The sequence below is a fragment of the Balearica regulorum genome, chromosome 1 (assembly GCF_011004875.1).
Source record: "Balearica regulorum gibbericeps isolate bBalReg1 chromosome 1, bBalReg1.pri, whole genome shotgun sequence".
NCBI lineage: Eukaryota > Metazoa > Chordata > Aves > Gruiformes > Gruidae > Balearica > Balearica regulorum.
In genome coordinates this window covers 9,457,626-9,481,810 of record NC_046184.1, presented here as the reverse complement: position 1 = coordinate 9,481,810, position 24,185 = coordinate 9,457,626, and the positions used below count along the sequence as shown (strand labels likewise).

At 39.8% G+C, this 24,185-nt stretch overlaps 1 protein-coding gene across 3 annotated transcripts in view; it reads right to left on the bottom strand.

Moving 5' to 3' along the window:
* SEMA3D (semaphorin 3D) overlaps positions 1-24,185 on the bottom strand; it is a 146,218-nt gene that overhangs the window by 57,606 nt on the left and 64,427 nt on the right. For all 3 annotated transcript variants that reach the window (XM_075771100.1, XM_075770948.1, XM_075771021.1), the window contains 4 exons: positions 23,236-23,396; positions 9,245-9,307; positions 7,442-7,561; positions 3,306-3,399 (listed from right to left, as the gene is read on the bottom strand). In XM_075771100.1, the coding sequence (XP_075627215.1) occupies positions 3,306-3,399; positions 7,442-7,561; positions 9,245-9,307; positions 23,236-23,396 (438 nt within the window). The remainder of the gene's footprint in view (positions 1-3,305; positions 3,400-7,441; positions 7,562-9,244; positions 9,308-23,235; positions 23,397-24,185) is intronic.

Genomic DNA, 24,185 nt, shown 5'->3' with positions numbered 1-24,185 from the left:
AGGGTTTCTACAGCTGTGGGGTAAACAAAATGAAAACTATTTGTGTTTTGCTGGGTGAACACCACCTGTGCTTAATTGGCCTATGAACTAATTTAATGTTTTAAAATATTATTGGGTTATATTTTAATGGGATTTGGGGTTCTGTGAAGTTACTTACATTTAAATAGAGGTAATATTTGTAATTATATGCCCAAGAAGTGGAGTCCAAATCTAATTTTCAAATCTTTTAGGCACTCCAAAAAGTAAATTCCCCAGGTTTTAATGAGTGCTGGTGTCTTAAGGGTATAAAGATGTATTTGATCTAAGCATCCTGCCCCGTGAGCAACGACCATGGACCTGGGGGCTGTGGCGAGGACATGGCCATCTATCCATTCAAGCTAGCTTTCGTGTCCCAGATTTGCTACGGCCCCGACGGCTTTGCTGCTCCTGGGCTTGAGCTAGTAAACGTGATGGATGCTTCACGACGGGAACTTTGCAGCTTGGACCTTTCCTGCTGTACGGATCTCCATCCAACACTTCATTCACGAAGAGGAATTTAGGTACTATGGGAATTCTGCTCAACGGTGTAACGTGTTAATGGTAGGAATATGGCTGCAGACCCAAATCGTGATCATTTTAACATAGCGAGTGGTCCCACTGAAATAAATGAGACATCTTGCTTGAATAAGGCAGCCAGAATTTGTCTCACAAGGAAATGGTACCTCTAATACAATACAGCGTGCTTGCTGCAAGTGCAGTTACCATTTAGGCTTCTGCCAGCTTTGTGTGCAACGCAAAACTTCACAACCTTAAGACCTGCACAATATTTTCTAGTTTTCTTCACATCTCAGTACTTTTCTAAAAAGAAGCAAAGAAATAGTATCACCATGGGGGTTTTTTTGTTTGTTTGTTTGTTTGGGGTTTTTTGTGGATTTTTTTTTTACTGCGTAGTGCATTTTCTTTTTTCTGCAAAATAAGATAGCTTTATTGGTTGAATGAGTTTGGGTTTAGTTTAATGACTCACAACAATAAATCCCTAGAGTTTGTAAAAAAAAAAAAAAAAAGGTTCATGTTCATAAACAATAATCTTATAAAAAGCTATACGAAAATACCCTTCCAGGAGTTCCTTCTCCAGGTTTTCTGATACTCTGTGTGGAAACATTTCACAAGATCTTTTAGAGAGAAGTCCTTTGTTGAGAGTGAATGCAGAATAAATACCATTCAACATAGATGTTTGTGTTTTCATTTGCAAAAGATGTAAATGCACTTAAAAAATAAGATCAAGGGGGAAAAAACCGTCAAAACAAAACACACAACCCATGATCCACACGCATTTTTTCTGGCCAAAAAAAAGATCTATCAGCTTTCTTTTCACCTCATTATTATTGTTACTTATGTTTTATTTCCATGACAGTATTGGAAAGCAAATCTTTCAGACAGCATGTCGCCTTTGTAAAGAAACAATAGTGCATTCTGAAAGGTATTTGTCACAATGAGGAATGGGCAGGGTAATTGGTGCTCGCTAACTGACAGGCACTCAGCGATCGATATATCTGAAGGGCTAACAGCAATTCTCCACCCTTGCTTAGGCTCTGCTGACAAGGCGTTTTCAGCGCTTCTCTCGGCTTTTGGTATCTCTCATTCCAAGTTCTAGTTACGTCCAGAACAATTTTGGTGAGCAGTAATTTGTAATAGAAGATGGATGACAAGCAGGTGATTTGTTACTCAAAAAGAATAGCTTTTCAAATTTATCTGTGGGATTTACTCGGGGTGAAATGCTGGGTAGAATTCAAAGAGACATGCATTTCTACGAAGAATGAAAATTACTCAGCTGTGTTAATCTACATACATGAGTGAAAATAGAATTAAATATTATTTAGCTCATACGTGTATTACTGATTACAAAGTGCTTTCTGAAGGATAGAAGTAATCTTTATCGACATTTTGCAGATACATAAAATTAGGCAGCGAGAAGTGACATGCCAAAGGTTACTCCCCTCGTCAGTGGCAGAGACAGGAACTCAGCTCCCTGAGGCCCAGGGCACTATCTTATCCATGAGCTATATTGCTCTTCTAGTACTTTTGGGAATAAAGTAATCATCAAAAGATAGGCCAAGAACGCATTCTCTGGTCGGTCCTGTAACTCTTTACAATGCTCCTTGTACATTACTGCAAAGCACTTGACACCAGGCATGGTCAGCGAAGGGATACTAGAATACCATGACCATTAATTTTATCTAGCCTGAAAATGCTTACGTACCAAAGTTCATGTTTTAGTTAGCTAAAACATGGCAGCTTCTTCATTTCACAATATTTGATAGAGCAGTCAATGCACTGGAGTGCTACTGAAATTAGCCAATACTATAATAAATCATGGAGTTCTATTGCATTTAAAAAAAAAAAAAAAAAGTTAGTTTCTAGAATCCCATTTTAAAAATAGACTTCACGGTCATTTAACAGTACTAGGGATCTCTGAGAAGAATAAGTACTGGCTTTAATCTATTGTTTTTAATAAAGGAAGTCCTGCCCCATCTGTTGGGTCAGAATCACAAATCATCTATCTTATTATCTGAGAATAAAGACTGAACATTAGTCATATTCTTTTTATAACACAGAGTGACCGATACTTCAAAGCATTGTCACCACTGCTCTTTGGCTGTAAAAGAAAACGTCATGGTGCTTCACTCTTATCTGGTATTCATATGCTTGACGGACAAGTTAAATGAAAATTGTCCAAAGCTATGAACCAAACCATGACAAAAGTAGCTCTTATAGTGATTTGAAATCCGGAGGTCAAGCTGACATTCCTCGGCACCAAATGTCAGACCACACAGCGCTGCGATGCACGCAGCAGGCAGATTGCGCTATCTTGTTCCTAGGCTTCCAGCTTCAGAAGTGGCTACTCGAGTAAATAGAAACCTCAAAAATGTATTTATGGAAATCGTGGATGTCAGCAGACTTCAAAGGGCAGTACATATTGATAATTGCAGAAAGAGGCCCAGAAGCGCTTCAAACATTGTCTGTCCGTGTGTTTCTTTTGTTGTCTTAAAGGAGAAATGACGGGGTGAGGATGAAACCGCCTTCCTGCTCAACTGGCAGAGGCCTCACAGCCGCTCAGATGTCTCTGTTTGTGTTGCTGCATTTCCAGCTCTCTGGTGTCTGCAGACTGAAGGCTCCCTCGGTTCCGAGGGCACAAACCAGCATGGGCCACACGGCTAAGGCCAGAGGAGCTCCAGCGATGGCATCTGCCGAGCCTCCACCCCAGAGCCCGCATTACGAAGCCGTCGCACACCTGAGGGGCGCGCCTGGCTCTGATGGTTTCTTACCTGCCATCACTGAAGCAAATGGCTGCTGAGGATCAAAAGGGCATTTCAACCTGCCAGACTCCAAGTTCTGAGTATCCAGCCGGAATACCGTTTCCTGAGAATAAACACATATTCGTTATCCTGGTGTGGCTGCAGGGAAAAACTCACTTAGACAAACTATTCTGCTAACGCATGAAGTGAAGGTGTGTTGATCCCGCAGCTGTCGTCTCAGCATTGATGTTTACAGTCTGTGTCTCTGGTTTGTATCTGGATTTTTACTCATTGTTTTAAGATATCCTGTTCACTCTATAGTGACAAACAAATCTAAAAAAAAAAAAAAAAAATTCAGAAAAAAGACGCATTGTTCATTTCCACTCAAATTAAAAGCTGGATTGTACTTAAAAGGCACTGGCTTCTATTCGGGAAAGTGCTGATAGACTGTGTTGCAACGGGAGACTCCGAAGGGATTCTGGCTGACTCTTAAATTTCTCCAGGGACTGCTGAATAATGTTTGCAGCAGACACAGTTCAGCCCCCTGTAAATGAAAGCAGCATATGCTCTCTCTTGGCTTTTTTTTTTTTTAACAAGGCTAATGATGCAAGAGATATCAGAATAGATCCTTCCTTGTAGTTCCCAAATACAGTGTGATTAATTCCTGGGTCACAGAACAAGGGCGTAGAGGAAGATAAAGAAAAGAAATTATTTAAAAACTATTCCTGATATTTTCAGTGGGCAATCAACAACTCAGTTGTTGTAAGCATCAATTTGATATGCTTTTACTTGTTCCTTTCACTAGTTTCCCAAAAGCATGCCTAACCTGAAACCCATAGTAATTCCTTCTGAAGGTAAATTGATTGCTCAGAGGAGTAAAGTGAAGTCTTTGCAGGTATAGAGACTTGATTTTCAGAATTCTGCTGCTGTTACAGAAGGGAATTTGCCTACAGAAGTGCTGTTAACATTCTCTCCTCCCTAGAGTGATATTTAAAATCCCACTAGTGTTCAGGAATCAAATCATTGTGGATTTAATGTCTATTGTAGACATAACATCTGAAACTAGTTTAAAAAAATCAAAACACCTCTATGATTTAAACAATTACTTAATAAAGGGTGATTTTAATTATTTGTTTCTATATCTCTGCATTTCAAGAGCACTGAAGAGTACAAATGACAGTTAAGTATGCCCAAAGATGGCCACATAGGCTTAGACTTCACAACACATTAATTCAATTCATCCTTAATGTACATCAGATTATAAATGACTGAGCCTTTCTATTTCATTGAGGTGTCTCCTAAACTCTCTAGGCAGAAGACAAAAGCCCAGGATATTGAATAATTAAGCTACTTAAGAGAAAAGAAAAATCAATCTGTGAACATAAATTCAATTTCTTCCAGCAATCCTAGCTGATACAAAGCAGAATTTAATCATCAAACAGCAACGCCTTGTATCTTCTCAAACCTGTGGGATATCAGGTAAGCCAAATTCCCAGGCTACTGAAGTGGCTCAGAGCACACCAAGGACAAAACTAAATTAAAAATTAAGTAATTTTTTTTTTTTTTATGCTGACAATGCTATGTTATTGTCCCATTCTTCTTTCTTCTAAGACATGCAATCCGGAGCTGCTCAGAGGACCCTCACAGTATCACACACAAAGAGGCTGTCTGCAAGTCCAGCAGTACTCAAGGGACCAAGGGCTTTATAGATCACCACCAAATATTTCAGACTTCACCCAGACAAACTAATGTACACTACCAGGCATTCACACAGAATTAACCTCCTGCTTTCACTTCGGACAAAGCTTTCAAAGAAAAGAGCATCCCTTGGAGAGCTGTGGCTAACAGCACCAACCACGCCAAGCCTCTTCTTCGCCAGCCAAGACAAGTCTTGGCAGTGACTTCAGCAATAGCAAGACTCGGACTTTAATCCCCTTTAATTGTGTGATCCCGTAGGGGATTTGTACTGCTTCAAAAGCAGTGTCTGCTGTGGGTTTGAGTCACCTGATCCACACTGTTTTCCCCTCTGTTTTCACAGCACTGGCACTGGCCAGCAGACCACTGGGCAGATCCACCAGCAGCTTTCAGAGGTCAGCAGAGCACCGCCTGGTTTCACAGCCTCCGTGAGACTATGTCAGGCCCTGGCTCTCCCAAGCATCCCACAGCTTCCTGTAGAGGTTGCTAATTCCCAAGCATCCATTATCCATTCTTATAACCCAGAGAGAAAAAAAAAAAAAAAAAAAAAAAAGAAAGGGAGAGGGGGGGAAAAAAGACTAAAAGAACAGATCTGCAATAAAAGTGCTTTGAAGTACCACGTAGGACTCCTGGCTTCAGTTCCTACAACAAGGAGACATTTTCAGCTGCCTGTCAAATTCACGTCAATGGGTCTGTCCTCAGCACCCTCCTGTCTTGTCACATTTATCTGGAGAGGCAGTGCAAGGACAGTGGCTGTAGGGTGTTTGGGGTCCAAGAAGGAAAGGGAAAATATGCCTGATGCCGTTCAAAGCTGTTAATTCAGTAGGATGTAGAGGAGACACACCACCAGAAGAGGCATGAGTAGTGCTTGAACACCGTCCAACCTACCACTGCAACTGAGCAGCGGGGAGGAATGCAGGAGAGGCAGGACTGGGAGACAGTGAGGGGATTAGGAAATACAATACTGGGATTCTTCTTCCATTTCCTCTCATAAGGTAATTGGTCTCGTCTAATTGAGACAGACCCCTTGTCTAGACTGGCTGCTGGACTGAACAATCAGACCAAACCCATAATTTCATAATGTCTGATGAAAACAACCTTTACAAACGAAGTAGTTAAAGGTGCAATGGTAGAGTGAATAAGGCATCTCGCTAATGACCCAGAGGTAAACGAGAGCCTTACTTACACTCTTGCTGAGAGCTGTTCTGTTCAATTCAGCTGTGTATTTGATCATTCAGGCTAAGGAATCAGCACGATACACGGGATCTAAAATTTCAGTTTCTTCAACTGAACTATTTAATGTAGCGAAGTAAAGAAGCCTACAAAATTATTTCATTGCAAGCCCAATTATACAGCATATACCAAACAATACCAGGAGCATTAATGGCTTATTAGGGAAAGAACACCACCGTGCAGATTTCAGGCAGATTTGTAGAATATAATGATGGGTCTCAGCCTGGGCAAGCATTAATAACTTTTTTTTTTCTGTGAGCATCTGCCCTTGATTCCGTACGTCAGCATAACTCCAGTGTGTACATATTTCAGGTTATCATTTAATAATATTTCATTAGACCGCATTTCTTATATTCTAGAATTTCACTGAGACCCAAAGAAAGGAGAAAGCTATTTCTATAGCAGCATAGGAAGTCCGCACTGCAGGCAAGCAGCCAGACAGGTCACATCTCGACACTGTCTGAGAACAGAGCCAGTGTTATAAATATAGCCAAGGTGTTATACATATAGGAGTTAAAAAGAGACTTGTGCACTAAGTGGCTGCTTGACACAACACCAAAATGCTTCTGTTGTGGGAGTTAGGTCTCAAACATTTACCACTTAGGGTAGAGATTTCTTTGTCACCAGCAAATGAAGACCAATCAGCTGCTAACTTCAGTTCAGGAATACGCCACTAGTGACAGGGGATACCCAACATCTACTTAGCGACAGGGCTGCAAACCATCCGCAGAGCCCTGAGATGCTGTCCTTGGACTCGGACTCAGAGACCCTTTACAATCTCTGTATTACTGTCATGTACAAGGAACGGGAAACCATCTCTGCGGACCAAGGGTATATGTACATTAAAAAATAGAACTATGAGTGTCATCCTGAACTCTGCATGCGTGTGTGCGTACGTAAGCAGAAAGTATGTGCGGAAATGACTTACTAGAAAGACAGACATCTGGGTTAAATGTTCCCTTCACTTAGTTAATCATGTGAAAGTGTCATCCTGAAGAACTTTGTGTTTTAAGCCTTACTGAGGAAAGTGCTTTGTTCAAAAGTGATACGCGCATATCAAATGTGAGAACACAAGTTCCCGTCTGACGTGCAAAATCCACCATTTATCCTGTTATTTACGCAAGCTGTTGTCAGTTCATTTTTTACACACTCACATGGTATTTTCCAATCTATGATGAATGCTAAACAAGATGAGGGTTATTCCTTGACATGTCAGAGTAGTGAGGAAATTAAATTACCTCTTTGTGAGTTCCGAGTTCAATGTATCCACAGAGAGGGTGAAACGCTCCTGTGCCACAGACATAAACATGAGTTCTGTTGTAGGGCTGAAGAACCCTGATAAAATTGGCACATTCTGTCTATTGGGAAAAGAAAGAGAAAAGTTAATTTTCATGTTTATTCTGATCTTTCATATTATACATTGTGGTAGGTTATAGCCATAGTATCGGTGTATTTAAGCTCAAAACTGCTGTAGCAGAGACTGTTTTCTACATATTTCAAAGTTGTGACAGCTACAATTTTGCAGTGGCTATCTACTAGGCAGTTCATTAATCACACTTGCAGGCCTAATTCTGCTATAGTGCTTACAGCCATGAGAAGTTCTGTGGTAGCAGTACAGTTTGGAGGATATCTGCTCAGCCTGTGTTGTACCAAGCAATCCCTGTCAACAACGGGGCAGAGGTTGGAGAGCCACTGGGTTAGTCTGGCTACGAGTCCTCCTGCCTTTGCACCCAATTCAGGGTCCTGCGTAGCCTTTAGCACCAAAGATTACACGATAGAAATCATGGGGGCAGACTGAAGGGCTTCTAACAGCATGTTCTGTGCATGTGTGGACTTTCTTTCCACCAGCCACATCCTACTGGTCATTTTTATTTGGGTATTTCTGAGTCCTATGGGATGCTTGGGTCAGTACTGGCTCTAGCTGGGCTTGGTCCTTGCTGGTAAGTGGCACGGGCAGCTGCTGCACGCTGCAAGGGTGCTCCTACATGGGGTGGGAGGAAAGGCTTGCTGCAACCTTCCCCCAAATTAAATACATATACATATAACAAGGTACGAAGGAGGGAATACACAAGAGGTATTCATACTTTCAAGCTACCACCCTACACCTAAGTGAGAGGCAAGCTGCATGTTCAAAACAATTATTCCCCTCTCTGGTCCCTTTCCTTTTGTCTTTGCGTAGAAATAGATTAGCACAAACCCTCCATATAGACCAGTATCAGAATTTTCCCAGTGCTCGGCAGAGGTGTTGTTTAGTTTTTGTCTGCTGTAAAGATAAGGTTAGCAATAAGTTAGGATAAAAAGTTGAAATTCCTCAGGCAGAGAGCTGCGAGAGTGTTTTGAGCTGGAGTTCCACCTTGGTAACAGACAAGCTGGATAGAAACCGCAAGATTTGTGGAGAGAAAAGGAAGAAATTTTATTATACAGCCGGGAAATGTTTACATTTATAGTGGGCTCTAGACACATGATGTAATCTGTGCTATGCAAAAGAGATATGAAAGTTTTACTGTATATATGAATGCACTTTAAATACACTTCCTAAAGAGACTTCCTAAGGATCTGTGGTTCCAGAGAAAAGCTAATGAGTCTGAGATTTTGTTTTAACCTTAACTGCAGCTGTCTGCAAATTAAGTTAATTTGTACTCTGCTCTGCTACTCTGTTTCATTAATGAATTATAATGAAGTTAAATTCAGGATATTCCCAAGAAAAAAGAAGCAATTTGATGGGAAAGAAAAGATTTCAGGGGAGTATTGCCAGGGATACATTTCAGAGGAGAGTCCATTCATCTCTCAACTACATTTATTACATACATGGATGGCTTAGCATGATTGCTGCTTGCAATACTGAATATTTTTCTTGAAGAATTAATATTTAAAGAAAAACATTCGAAGTGTAACATTTTTTTAAATGAAGAAAATGCACTTAGTTCATTAGCTCAGGAAAAAAAGTGTAACAACAGATTACTAACCCATTTTGTGCATTTAGAAACAAACACACAGATATACAATATTCTCAGCAATAATAAAATATATACCATACTTACATGGGCATCTTTCCCAGCTAATTTGCATAATTCTACCTTTTCTTTTGCTGCAGGCCAATAAATCTGTAACATAGTCAAAATAAGACAAAGATTATGATTATTATAAACTGTCCTGTGACTGTAGTTTAATTATTTCTTTGAACGAACAGTTAAAATGGATTTATGCATGTTGAAGGAATTTGCATGTAAATTGAAATGAACATAACTTTGAATACAGGGTTCCATTACAAAAAGTGAAGAGGTTTTAAATCAAAACCTCCGTTCTTTGTTCATTTCTTTATTGGCTATATGTACTTTTAAAAAGTACTTATTTGACCTGGCTAGCACACCTTGTCACCATTACGAATTGTGTGTTTTCCTCAAAGATATGATGAGCCAAATCATCTTGAAACAAAACTGAGTGCCAAACAAGGCGAATTACAATTGTGATGAATTTGGTCCAGTGAACTTGGCAAAGCTGCTATAAAAAAAACCCCTTAGCTGTTACTGCCAATTTTCAAATGAAAAGAAGTTTTATTCAAAAAACTAAAGGCAGCTTAAGGGAAATCTGTATAACAAAAAGTACGTTCGACAGAAAGCAATGGCACATGGTTTAAAAATGCCACCTATCTTCACTGAGTTTACTGAGAAAATAACATAGACATTTAGAGGAGAGTCATGTACCTTAGATAATTGGTCACGTATATTATTACTGTTTCTCTTTCTTCTTTCATCCGCACTACAGAATTCTGTAAACTAGGTTTTGTTGTAGATGGAGCCAGTTGACAAATTACTATCAGTTACTGTAACCTCAATTATGTTAGTGAAGACATATCAACAAACGACAGCTCAGATTCTGGCTCATCGATTTTAATTAAACAGTCAAAATTGGATATTATTGAATATATGTTTGAGTCTATTAAATTAAAAACAGAAGCTAAATACAAAGTCTTCCAGAATCACCACGCTAAACATGGATCTTTTTTTCCTTCTTATTCTAACAAGACAAAACTATAGATATTTCTCATGACTAATGATAACAACAACAAATCGTACTCATTTGTAGTAAATATTGGTGAGGAAATTGCCTCAAGTCCCAGAAGCAGGTAGTAGTCACAGATGCTTTAGAGTAATATTGACTCCCAAATCACATTTTATAAAATCTTAAATAGTGAAATATACAGGAATAAAGAATTATTATAATATGCATTTAAAAAAAATCATCATCAAGGAAGGATGCACAACTCAGCAACATGCAAGAGGAGTTAACTGCTGAAATATTCCCTTTCCCTCACCCAGCTGTTGGCACCTTGTAGGATGTGGCTTGCCACATACACAGGCTTAGTCCCACATTGTTAAAGAGGGAGTGCCCTATGTCGAATAGCTGTATCACGGTCCAAAATCTACAGCCAGCGTTCCTCTCAACCTGGAAACCGTCTTTCTATTTCACTTCTTCTCTTCCCAGTGAAAATAGATGTATTGGCTTTTCTCAAGGAAATTAATTTCCTCTCAAGTTAATTTACAGTTACCTTTCTGATTAGAAGTTCTTAGTAAAGATAATGTATTTTAAGTTATTTAAACCTTAACCCTTTACAGCAATATTTACTTTAAGTCAGAGATAAGGCAGTATAACAACATCTCAGCACTGGAACACACATTTACTTTCCCAGAGCATTTTCTCAGAATGACGTCATGATAGCATCCAGGTACAAGAACACAATCTGAAATCAGCCATGCCAGTGTGTCTGGATTACACAGTATACAATGCCAGAAGCTACAGAGGAAAGTATTGGGAACATTGCAAAGCCATCGGGAGGAGCTGAAGGTAGCATCAGTGAACTCATCTGGCCTCGGCCTGGGCAGAGTGGGATGGGTCTCTCTTGTAGCACTGGTCTAGCCTGAGCGCCGCTGGTTAAGGAGATGGAGAGCCTGGGGCTTAAGAGGTGCTGATGAAGAAAAGCTGATGAAAAGGAACAGCTGGAGAAATATAAGATCATGGATCTCCAAATACATTTGGTCAAGGACACTTAAGCTGAGATCTGATCTTCAGCTCTCTTCTATAGAAACTTTATGCCCATTTCTGCCCAAGATCCCTGTATCAATAACAGAGAAGGCTAGAGGTCTTTGAGGGTTTTTGGATATTTTTGGCCAAAGCTTAAGCATCCAATTAGGTAGACAAGATGTCCCTCTGTTGGGAGGGCCAGTTACATTCAAAGACATCTGCTTGAAAACATCACACGTGTTAATGGACTTGACTCTACGTGCAACTGTTGTACAGGTTCCTTCATGGGCAATAGTATTTGTCATACAAGCTGCACCAGTCAGGCTGAGATATACACATCCCCTTTTCTATGATAATTGACCGCAGTCAGTTATAGAAAAATCAATTGTTTTACTTTCTGGCTACTCAACAGCCTCAGTATTTAGCATTTTACAAGGCCACATTAGACAATGAAAAGTGAAGCTAAGTGATCCAACTTTAAAATCAATTTATAATTATATATGGAGGGAGTTAAAGTGATATGTATTTGCTTTCCATAAGAGAAATGAGAGGTTCCCAGAAACTGTCAGTTCTAAATTGTAATAGGTCAAGAAAATTGCATAATAAATAATGAGCCAATGTGCTGAGCAAAAAGCATAAACTTAATTTTTTTATTAGGTCCCATGCTGTGTAACAGTACCACAGGTCTGGTTCCCTCAAACACTGACACACAAGTAACTTTACACATGAGAAATAGTCTCACTGAATTTTTACATGCATAAGCTTATTTACATGCATCTGTGTTGGCTTTTCTGTAGGGGGTGAAATTAAGTCTTAGTATTATATTTTATTCAGACAAGTTACTTTTAGTTTCATAGCATGCAAAAAGTCAGGCTAGCTGTTCCAGTAGTTTCTGTTATATTTAAAATCTTTGAGCTTGTAGATGGTTTGATGCTTTGAAATTGGTCATTTTGTTGCATAGATTTTTCAGTTCACATGGTGAATTCACAATGGTAACATCTTATTTAACAAAGTCTTTTTCGTAAATTCCTCAAAAAGTAAAACCTCAAAGAAAGAAAAATAAAATAAAAAAACAACAAAAAACTAATACATAATAATGGTGACAACACCACTGACATGTAAAATTATAATCATTCCATGTTACAAACAGCACAGATTATGTATATAATATATTTTATAGTTGCGTCTGTATCTGAAATATCTGGAGAAATCTTAGAATAGCTAGGTGGGATTACTGAATTTAAGGCAAGAATGTAACTAGTTGAAATAAATGAACTATATACTTAAACAGGATTATTTTTTCTCTTAATCTTCAGTTTATTTTGCTTGCAAAATACCTGTATCAAAATTTCAAAGGTCAATTGCTGTCATGATTTCTTGATTTTATCTTCTATAGCTCAATTAAAAAAAAAAAAAAAAAAAAAACAAAACTTACCATTACTTTTAAAAAATTCTATACATATTTTCTTAAATTTAGTAACAGGAAATAAATTAAAAACTCCTAATAAGTGCAAGTTAATAAGTTCTCTGCTAGCAAAGTGAAAGAAAACCTCCCAGGAGTACAAAATTAAGTAGTACATAAGTGTAAGACAGATAAGGTATCACTTTAAACGGTAGCTGGAAAATGATTTCTGATTAAAACAAAACATTAAAAACCACAAAGGTCCTTTTCAGATCAGGAGTAGAATAATTTCTAAAAGTAACATTTTTCCTTCCTCCAAACATGCCTTTTTACTATAAGAAAAAAAATGAAAAGGGAACGGTGAGTTTTGGGAAAAAAAAAAAAAAAAAGATTATTTACATACATAAATTGATATCTGGATGCTATATATGCCATTATATGTATATATAAATAATAGCTGGACTAATTTCTAAGAGTTTCATTTCAGTTGCCATCTGTCATGAATTAACAATACTGGTTACAAGCTAGTATTTTCCTCATATTTCTGTATCTATCTTTCTCTATCCAATTTTTTTCCTAGGCTAACACTCAATCCTGAGGAGAAGTGGTGCCTCAAAAATAACAGAGAAGTCTTATTCCAAAGCAACTGTTGTACAGAAGTACAGCTTTTCCAAGAATCATTTCTAATGAAGTTACTAAATCTGGGATGATGCAGGACTTTACCAAAAGAGTGGGAAATACTATATATTGTCACAGTACAGAAGAGGAGGAACACAAGACATCTAAGCAAATTACAAGCCTATTGGTCTTATTTCATCTGTTTGTAAGGCTTCAAACCAAATTTTTAGTTAGGGAGGGAAAAACTTAAGTTTCCAATGAAAATGGAGTGTGCTGCAAAAGACAAAATAACTTTGGTAAAGAGCTGCTATTCCACTCTAATATTGTACTTTTTTTTAATAACATAGCTGAATTGCGTACTACATTAATGCCTCTTCGTCGGGGTCCAGTTAAGTACTTATTAAGTTGCCACATGGAAATTGATTAGCTCAGCTGGGAAATATAGGTGTTTTTAAAAGAAAAAATAGTCTGATAAGTAAAGAACTTGTGGTAGAAAGTTACTCATGAAGTTCCTCAAGAAAAAGTGTCAGAGCTCACCCCACTTCATATACCCTTCGGCAGCCTTGGCAAAACCCCAGCACTCTGCAACAACACGTGCAGATGACACAGAGTTGGGAAGTGTCACTAATACAAATGAACACTGGTTGTATTCTGCAGGAAGCATCAAAGGGCTCTGAAGACCAGAATTATAAATAGCCAGAGGAAATGAGGATAAACTGGTCATAAATAAATATAGGTTGTAGATTTTAACAAAAATAAATCTTAAACATCAGAGTAATAAGGTTCTGGTCTATAGCAACAACTTTGCTAAAGAAGTTGCATGAAGTATCCCTCAAGGCCCCTTACTGCAGATTTGGACCAGGTTACGAAAGGAATAACTGCTACATGAGGTAGTAGCTGGTGATAGCAGGGAGTGAGACCAATTGACCAACGTGACTCCTTCCAGCTCCATGTCCCTGAGATAGTCACGCTCATGCCAGCAGCGAGCACTTGAGTGTCTCATTGAGATCGACGGCTTTCAGCAGCCCTGGGGGTTTCGCTGGAGCCTCTCACGTGCTTGACGCTGCACACGTGCTTCAGCACTCCTCTATCAGTACAGTCTCTGGTACGAAAAACCCCAAAGTGTTTTATTAGTGGTACATATAGCACCAGCAGGATGTGTCTGTATCTGGAGTGAAGGACGTCAGCTGATCAGCATGTCTCGTAACACTCTCTCACTCAGTTTGAGTCCTGTGAAGAAAGGGATTGCTTCCTTCCTGTTTCAAAGGAATAGAAGCACTTAGAGGAAAAATAGACTGATTTTAAATAGCTACTTGACGCAGCAAGAGAAAGTCTGCTTTCTTTCCTTGTTTTATTCTATGTACTAGATATTCGTTATATTGATGCTTGAGGAAAGGCATGCAATAACATTACAGCTTCCTGGGCGTCAAAATGTCTCATTAAAGCTTTGTGAATCATGTAGACCATAACTCAGAAGCCTAAGCTCATTGGTATGATTGAATTCCCCATAGACAGCCCCAACTGCAGCTTCCAAAGAACAAAGCCCGATTGAGCTGTAAGCCCATTGTCACGCTGGCATATGCTGTATACTCCCCCTGAGAAACTCCCCTCCATGAGAAACTTGTCTCTGTGTAAAAAAAAAAAAAAAAAAAAAAGGATTCACAAGTTAGCCCAATGTGACCATAAAGAGCGTCCAGTAAAAAGGGCAACATGATCCAAAAACGCCAAAGTAAACCAAGAGACAGTCTAATCCCAGTTTTGCCATTGCCTTACTACACGTGACAGTCAGGTCTCAATTTTCCCACCAGTAAAATGACAATAATGTGACTTTTTTTTTTTTTTCTTGCTGAAGAACTTAGTAATTCATAGCTGAAAAATGAAAAGCAAAGAAAACAGCAAGATCAAGGGGCACTGAGAATGGATATGACAGTGATCCAACAATAAGACTGTCACACTACTGCATAAGACAATATCATAAATATCACAGCCCAATACTATAAGAGGGGCTGTTCATGGATTGCTTCCTGAGAACTAGGACATTTGTCACTTCTGTATACTGACCCCGGGTCACTTTACTGAAATTTACTGCAAGCACTAGAAATTTATTGAATTTCCTAACAAACACTGGAAAGAATTGCATGCTTTTTTTAGTATTATTTTGCTGAAAGCAAAGAGTATTTTAATTAATGGGGAAATGAGCTGATTTTAGCATAGCATGCTTGTGTACCAGTTGCTCTCTAAATACCTCACATCTGTTACATTCATGTGTGTGGTATGGAAAGTCCTCAACTTGAGGAACTGGACAGATTGTTCTCATACACAAATCCTAAGAGGAAGGTTACCCTAAGCAGTTACTGTAACTGGCTCCCACTGTACTTTCAGTACTCTGGAATTCAATATTTTAAAGTCATCAGCAAACAAAGGAAGTTAATACGTCTAAGTTCCTTATCTGAATTTCTCCCTGTATTTGAAACCTAACCAGACTGTCTTTAGAGTTAGATTTTTCACCTAGCTTTCTTTTCCACAGTTTTGTCTCAGAATTACTTAGAGATCCCTAAAAGGAGGGAATTTATTCTTAAACCTCTTTTATATCTTCCACAGACCTTCCTTCTTCCAACAGGTATTCCTACATCTGACACACTAATTCCCATACTTGAAAGATACATCCAGGGAGACATTTGACTGGAATTTCCAACTCCAATTATTTCATAGTAGCAGAAAATTAGATCTCTGAAAGATATAATTTGATATGGCATGGGGGTGGAGGAGCGAAGAGGATATGAGGATCGATTCAGAGTGATTTAAAACACTGCGGGAAGTGCCAATGGCAGTGTATGGCATTCTTTATTCTCACGGTGCTGTCACACTGAGTAAAACGCACTGGAAGTCAGAGGGAAATAACAGTTGTGTATTTGGATGACATAGTCACACATTTTTGGTAGCATAAATGTGGCAGGTGGCAGAGTGAAACCTCTTATTAGAACCAAATGAGCTTTTTTTATTGCATCTGAGACAAAGCAAGATATCCACATGCAACGGTTCTCCTCTTAAACTGTGATCCACTCTCCAACACAACTTAAGAAGTAGCCAGTGCTTTCACCACTTAAAGGTTTTTCTGAAAAAGGCGTTTTCATGTGTACATTATGACCATATGTGAAAGCTTAAAGGAAATGGACCAGATGCTGATTTCATTTACACTGGATTGAATCTTGAAAGGCTTCGGTGCTTTCACACTTCATTTTCCACAGTGCAACCACAGCAGACTTCTGACTACCGTCTGTTTCTCCTAAAAGGAAACTGTACACCAGGATTTTTAGGGTAAATGGCATTGCTCCTGACATGTTTATCACTGCAGGCTGAAGACAAATCCTACCTTTGAAAAAGTCAAAGCCCAATATGAGCAAATGTTTTCAGAGAGCAGGATACTGGTGGTTCTTTATACCTAAACATATGGGTAAAATATAAAAATGACAGCGGATGTTTATGGAAACATAATTTATGGCAACAATGCAAGAGGAAATAACAGAGACACTCTCTTCCACCTAGGGTTGCTGTCATTCGGGTTACATACTGCTTTCTTCAGGTCTTGCCGCTGTCTGTTATTTTGTGTCTGTAAACACTGTTTAAAAGCTTCCACCTTGTCTGCACAGGTGCCTAAATTTAAGTCTATCAAATGATTTTATGGACTCCAAAGGGTTTTCAGAAGTTCAAAACAAGAGTTACATAGCTCAATAATATGAGTCTTCCAAGGGCTAGCAAGCATAAAGTTATCACCTCTGTCTCTGAACGTCCCTAATCTGAAGCACTGTTATAGCTTCTTATTACGCTCTTCCTTCAGTGCCCACCACTGACCATCTTTGGGGACAGGACACTAAATCATAGAATGGTTTGGGTTGGAAGGGACCTTAAAGATCATCTAGTTCCAACCCCCCTGCCATGGGCAGGGACACCCTCCACTAGACCAGGTTGCCCAGAGCCCCATCCAACCTGGCCTTGAACACTTCCAGGGATGGGGCATCCACAGCTTCTCTGGGCAACCTGTGCCAGTGCCTCACCACCCTCACAGGGAAGTATGTCTTCCTTATATCTAGTCTAAATCTACCCTCTTTTAGTTTAAAATTGTTACCCATCGTCCTATCACTCCATGCCCTTGTAAACAGCCCCTCTCCAGCTTTCCTGCAGGCCCCTTCAGGTACTGGCAGGCTGCTTTAAGGTCTCCCCGGAGCCTTCTCTTCTCCAGGCTGAACAGTCCCAACTCTCTCAGCCTGTCCTCATAGGAGAGGTGCTCCAGCCCTCTGATAATCTTTGTGGCTTCCTCTGGACTCACTCCAACAGCTCCATGTCCTTCTTATGTTGGGGGCCCCATTGCTGAACACAGTACTCCAGGTGGGGTCTCACAAGAGTGGAGTAGAGGGGCTGGATCACCTCCCTCGACCTGCTGGTCACATTTCTTGTGGTGCAGCCCAGGACACAGGTGGCTTTCTGGGCTTAAAGTGCACATTGATGGCTCATGTTGAGCTTCTCATCAATCAATACCCCCAAATCCTTCTCCTCAGGGCTGCTCTCAATCCATTCCTTGCCCAGCCTATAGTTGTACTTGGGATTGCCCCGACCCATGTGTAGGACCTTGCACTTGGCCTTGTTGAACTTCATGCGGTTTGCACGGGCCCACCTCTCCAGCCTGTCAAGGTCCCTCTGGATGGCATCCCTTCCCTCCAGCATGTCGACCCCACCACATGGCTTGGTGTTGTTGGAAAACTTGCTGAGGGTGCACTCGATCCCGCTGTCCATGTCACTGACAAAGATTTTAAACAGTGCCGGTCTCAATACCGACCCCTGAGGAACGTCACTCGTCACTGGTCTCTACTTGGACATTGAGCCATTGACTGCAACTCTTTGAGTATGACCATCCAGCCAATTCCTTATCCACCGAGTGGTCCATCTGTCAAATCCGTGTTTCTCCAATTTAGACACAAGGACATTGTGTAGGATAGTGTCAAATGCACTATACGGATATCCAGTAGATCCAGTCTTATTTTATTGTAAATGACAGACAAGATGCTTTCTATTTCTATTAATTTTGGGAGGAAGGAAAATACGCTAAAATAGGTGGAAATGAGTATCTTATGAACAGCAACACCCAGAAAAGTTTCCCCTTGTTTGAAAAGCAGGGCCGTCAGCCTGCATTTACACTTGGGAACTAATTCCCCATGTGTGGAGGGTCAAACACTGCCACTGTCAAAACTCAGCCTCACCTCATTTCTTAGCACTTTTTCTAGCCACAGAGACTGAGAACAAAGCAACGTGATCCCAGATGGAGTCATAATCATGCTCCTCCAGTTCCATTGGGTTTATTCTAGATTTTCCCAGTCCTCATGCTGCCACTTCCAGAACTTTAGATATCTACAGTGGTTTCCATGAGACTGGCCTTCAGTGATGTCTCCTGGTGAGCCTTTTTCTTCTGACATGGCAAGAAATCTTCACCCTCAGACAGTCTACGGATTTTGCTAACAGGCAGAAAGCTAAATTTCTTTGACATATAGAATAAGCAGAACGTATTTAGTTAGGAAGTACCAATCTTGGTGTTACTGTGTTTCAAGGGTGCAATAAACATCTCGGACTCTGTGTGTATTCCTGAAGCTCTGGCTTGACGGCAAGAACCAAAGACTCCCTTCGATGCTGGCTAAATTCCCACCAGGTTCATTTCTAATTGAGACAACACTTATATAGACTGACAGGTTTCCCAGCACAATGAAGGTAAAATTTGGCTCCTATATCTTGAGGCTGCTGTTTAACATAAATATGTATATGCATTTGTATATATGTTCCCCTTCCTGCAGAAATGGGTGGGTCACACTGCAAATATCATCCAGTGATAACAGTGCTGACATTTAACCCCACTTGGACTGTTGGTAAGTACTGGAGTTAGAGAAAGGTGCAGAATTTCTTTGCAGCTATTTCATAAGCATTTACCCAGCTGATACATCTATACATATGCATATGTATTTTTTACTGTGAAATACAGATAAAAATCAATACAAGAGGGCATTAAAGGATGTCACAAGACAGCTGCACCTGGTAATGCCAAAAAATAGTAGCAACTGCAAACTAAGGATGCTCCAAGTGATGATAATTTGTGACCCTGCGCCAAGACACACTGGGGCAGATGAAAACAACTTGTTCCAAAGCTGCTATTGGGGATCTGACATGTTTATCTATTTGGCCCACATGTGGCTGTGTCTTCTAGCACTGACAGCTCCTGCCGGTTGGCAGCTTTTCAGAAGCTGGTCGGCCCTCGATAGCATTCCTATTCCTGCAGAGATGGGCGGGTCGCACTGCGGATTACACAGTGATAATAACGCTGACATATAAACCCGCCTGCACGGCTAGCGAGCACAGGGCTTGCAGAAAGGTGCACCATTTCTTTGCAGTTATTTCATAAGTGTTTACCCAGCTGACAACATTTTGTATTCGGTATTTATTTAGTTTAAGGAGTAAAATAACAAAGGCTTTAGGCAAACTCACAAGAAAATTCTATGTACCAAAGTAATCTTTCCAGCAGGATCCCAGAGCTCAGGATTCCTATAGAATTTCTTCTCCAGCTTTCCAGCCTCTCATGCTATTAAACGTGTTTGTTTGTTTTACGCTGCGTTTCTACTGGTTATGGCATAGTTGTCTTCAGATTTATTGTCCACATCTGCAATGTCCTGATAAATGTAGGTTGCTGCTTTTTTCTGCTTTCTTTTGCTGAATATCTTTATTTTATTCATAGGAAGGAACCACAAATCCTCCAGTTTATAAATAGCTTGCAACATTTGTCAGGCATCTAAGGATCTTTCAAGAGAAGACTAAGGCACTTGATAATGCTATTCCTGCAATAGGAGCTATAGGCTTCTGTTCAGGACAACTTCACAGATATTGTATCTCTGCTACAGAAAGATGATTATCCTTTGCTAAACTTTGGATATTTGTAGGGTGCAACCATTTGCCTTTCATTCTGGAGGACTTTTCTATTATACTGTGGTACTCTACTGTTGTTTTATAATGAGGTTTGCAAGCATTGGAAACTAGATGGATTTTTTCAAGCTGCCAGCTAAGGAAGTTTTCGACCAATTACACAATAAATTGAATAAAAACTACAATGATTTAAGAAATTGGAAATCCAGAAGAACTATTGATTGATTTCATCAGGAAAAATATACCAGGAAATAAAGCCATAACTTAATATGATGTAAGTTAAATTAACTAATTTAAGTAAATAATTAGGTTGTAAAAAGGAAGTTATTAAATGATATATATGTATACAATAAAGAAGGGAAAAGGATACAATGTTTTGGATGTTTCTTTGAATACTATTCCAGAAATATCTGAATATTGAGCATTAGAGTCTAAAATATAATATTGTTAAGTAATTATATCCACAGATGAGAATTTTCTGGAAGCAAATTACTGGGGATCCTGATTTGGCTTTTTGGTTTATCAGTAGTTCCTAATATAACAAATATCAGAAATTGAGAGGTTTTTTAAAAGTAATCTGAATCTACCCAGCGCAGAGCATTCTACAGTTCATGTTCAGTTTTGTTTTAAAGAAAGATAATCCCAAACTACACACAATTTTGCATTCTAGTTTCAAAGCTCTTACACCTCTCTTACCTCCCTCAACTCGCTGTCTTTTAACCCTCCTTCCTCAAAGTCATTAATAAACACATCACTTACAGGCAGAAACTTAATATTCTGATCAATTACTTCTCGTTTTAGTGGCTGGGTATAAGCAGATACATCTTTTTTTCCAGACGACTCTTGCTCCAGAGGAGTACAAAGGACACACTTCAGACCCTTGTCGTCCCGACACGTGTGTGGTTTCCTCGCACCGGGAAAGCCTGGAAGCGAGCCGCCTGGCCCGGCGCCAACCCAAACCACGGTCAGTCTAAACACAGCGCCGGCAAACGCTATTTTCTGACACTTCACTGCTACTGGAGAGTATCCTTTAGCGTTGAAACCTCGTCAGCAACTGAGATTTATATACAACCACCGGCGCAGCTTCCTTCATCTCGTCTCTCCCCTCCCCAGACACGTTTCTACACGCCCAGCACAGAGGAACCAAAAAGAAACGCTTCTGTGATGTTGTCTTGTGTCTTGGGCATTTACCCAAGAGGGTGAGTTTATAAAGCTGCTGAATGCTCACAGAGATTTTGGAAATCAGCACAGCGGGATGCTTCACAGAGCTTCTTGGTCAGTTTTAGCTACTTAAATATACTTTGCCTCAGTGTTTTGTCTGAGAAGTTAAAGATGATCCGAATGGTTAAACTGAGAAGTAGAAGTATTTGAACCTACAGACAAGCATTGCTTTAGTCCAGATATGCAAGTGGTTATGAATTCTTTTCCCCTTCTTTCAGGTTACCACAGATATGTAGGCATACGTTCTCTACTCAGCTTACCAAATACAAATTTTCATTCCAATATAAAGTGAGTGTTTGCTCTACAACGTCTTTCTAATTGCACGCTAATTCTCCTGGCTCAGTCTGTGTTCTGCTCTTCTTAGAACACACGACATCCATAATTATCAGTGGTGGTTTGGCTAAAGGGAAAATGTTGCCAGCTTGGATGGAGGGGCAGATCAGGCAGGGTGCAACCACCTCCAGAAAGCTCTGAACTCATCAAGCCCCGCTGAACATAACGGGAGGTGACAGCACTCAGCATCTCTCAGGAGGTAAGCAGCATCCCACAGAAACAGAAATCTGCTTTTCACACAAACAAAATTTGTTTTCTACAGAAAGCCCATGCCAGAAATCAATCTGTAGTCTGAAAATCCACGATACGAATAATGCTGTTATCAATGCAATATCCTGAGGAGGTGCTGGGTTTTGAGTAAACTACTGAGATGGAAGATGTGAGTTAAGTGTTTGATAAAGCATCCTAGGGAAGATATTTCCTGGAATGCTCAGAATCTGAGTTTTAAAGAAAGCGGCATATGGAGCATTGCAGAAGTCAAAATAAGAAATAAGATATTCAGCCTGGTACTATATTTCTTCCATATAACAGCAGCAAGTGTTGCGCTCAAACATGTGGGGCAAAACAGTCTCCTGTTACACCTGCTAAACCCCTGCGCCGCAGTTGCATTAATTCAGGGTCAGTTACCTCTTCAGAGCTGACAGAAGAACTTAGTAATTTAAAACCTCCTTCTGGAGCTTTAAGAAAATATCAAACACAGCTGAGAATTTAAATTTTCTTCAGTAAGTAGCATATCTGGAAGAAGCAGGAAAGCCATTTTCATGTGTGTTCCTGTGCAAGCATCTGTTTTTTACATGTAGAAGTCAAATGTGCTTACAAAAGCTCCGATTCATCGCGTCTGCTAGAAATACTGAAGGCTAAATTACCATCTTATTATCTGCAGTTAACACATCGTCACAGGGTATGGGCAAGGGAGTACAGCAGATCCCAGTGGAAGCTTCTCATATCACTAGTCATTCTAGATATTAATACAAATGTTAATATTAAAATTGCCACTAACACTTTTACTGTAATTTAACCATTCAAATTGCCTCTGCTCTGTTTACTATCCCAGCAATGTAATCCCAGTGACGCCAGGAAGCAAGGAAGGATCTGTCTTCAGTTATCTTCTTTCAAATGCTTTTATTTGAGGAGGGTGACCATGACCAGAGAAATTAAGAAGTAAACATTGGCAACAGCATTTTTTGCCTTTTTTGCTGATATTTTGATATTACTTTCATGCACTGCAGGGCTCCTGCAGGTAGTTGACCTCTTGCAGGACATCAGTCTCACAGGAGGTCACATACCATGAGAAATTCAATTTATTAAAGATAATCTGTATAACTATGTAAAGTGAGATTATCAAATCTTGGTACACAGCATTGCACAATGAATCTGACAGTTACACAGTGAAGAAGAGAGGGGAGAAAAAAGAAGGAAAAAAGAGAAAAAGGAACAAAATTGACCTTATGAGATGAGGTCTGCAGAAAATAAACTGACCTTTTTCACATTTTTGTTTAAATCAACCAAGTTGAGCAGGAAGATGTGGTCTTTAGCCCCGATTAGCAGCCGACCCCTCTCCTCATCTAGCAGCAGGGTTCGAAAATCAAGCCCCTCTGTTGAGCCCAGGAACGGGATGCAGCTGTTTGAAAGCAGCAAGTCTGTGGGAAAATGAAGAAAATTTTTATAATCAAAATGTTTACATATGACTCATTGGTGTCTTTTATAAATATATGCAACCAGCATGGAGTATGCCGGTGAGATAACTGCAGTCTTAGAGCATGTCTTTCCAGGGTCATAATACAATTCCTGTTAACCTTGGTTTTCTTTGGGGTTTTTTACTTCCATATTGGGTAATATTTACTTTCACAAAACATTTTTCTGTATGAAATTTTCTTAATAAATTATATCTATGTCATAAAGGAATCACATTCTTCAACAGAAATTAGAAACAAAATAGGACATCTTTGCAAAATATGTGCTATACCTTTCCTTTGTTGTGAGAAAACTAATGTATGTTTATATCATCATGGATACACACATGATCAAGGATCAATTATCTCACCATATTTGGTGCTCTACATATAAAGCAGCAAAGAAGGTCAATGCCAGAAAGAATACTTAAGAGCAAGAAACAGTGGTTAGATGTAGCAGGTATCAGAGACTCACAGACTGGTTTGACTTGCCAGGGACCTCAAAGCCCATCTAGTTCCAACCCCCCTGCCATGGGCAGGGACACCCTCCACTAGACCAGGTTGCTCAAAGCCCCATCCAGCCTGGCCTTGAACACTTCCAGGGAGGGACCATCCACAACTTCTCTGCGCAACCTGTTCCAGTTACTCACCACTCTCATCGTAAAGAACTTCTTCCTTTTGTCCCCAAAAAATTGATCCTCTTTCAGTTTAAAGCCATTGCTCCTTGTCCTGTCACTACAGGCCCTGGCAAAAAGT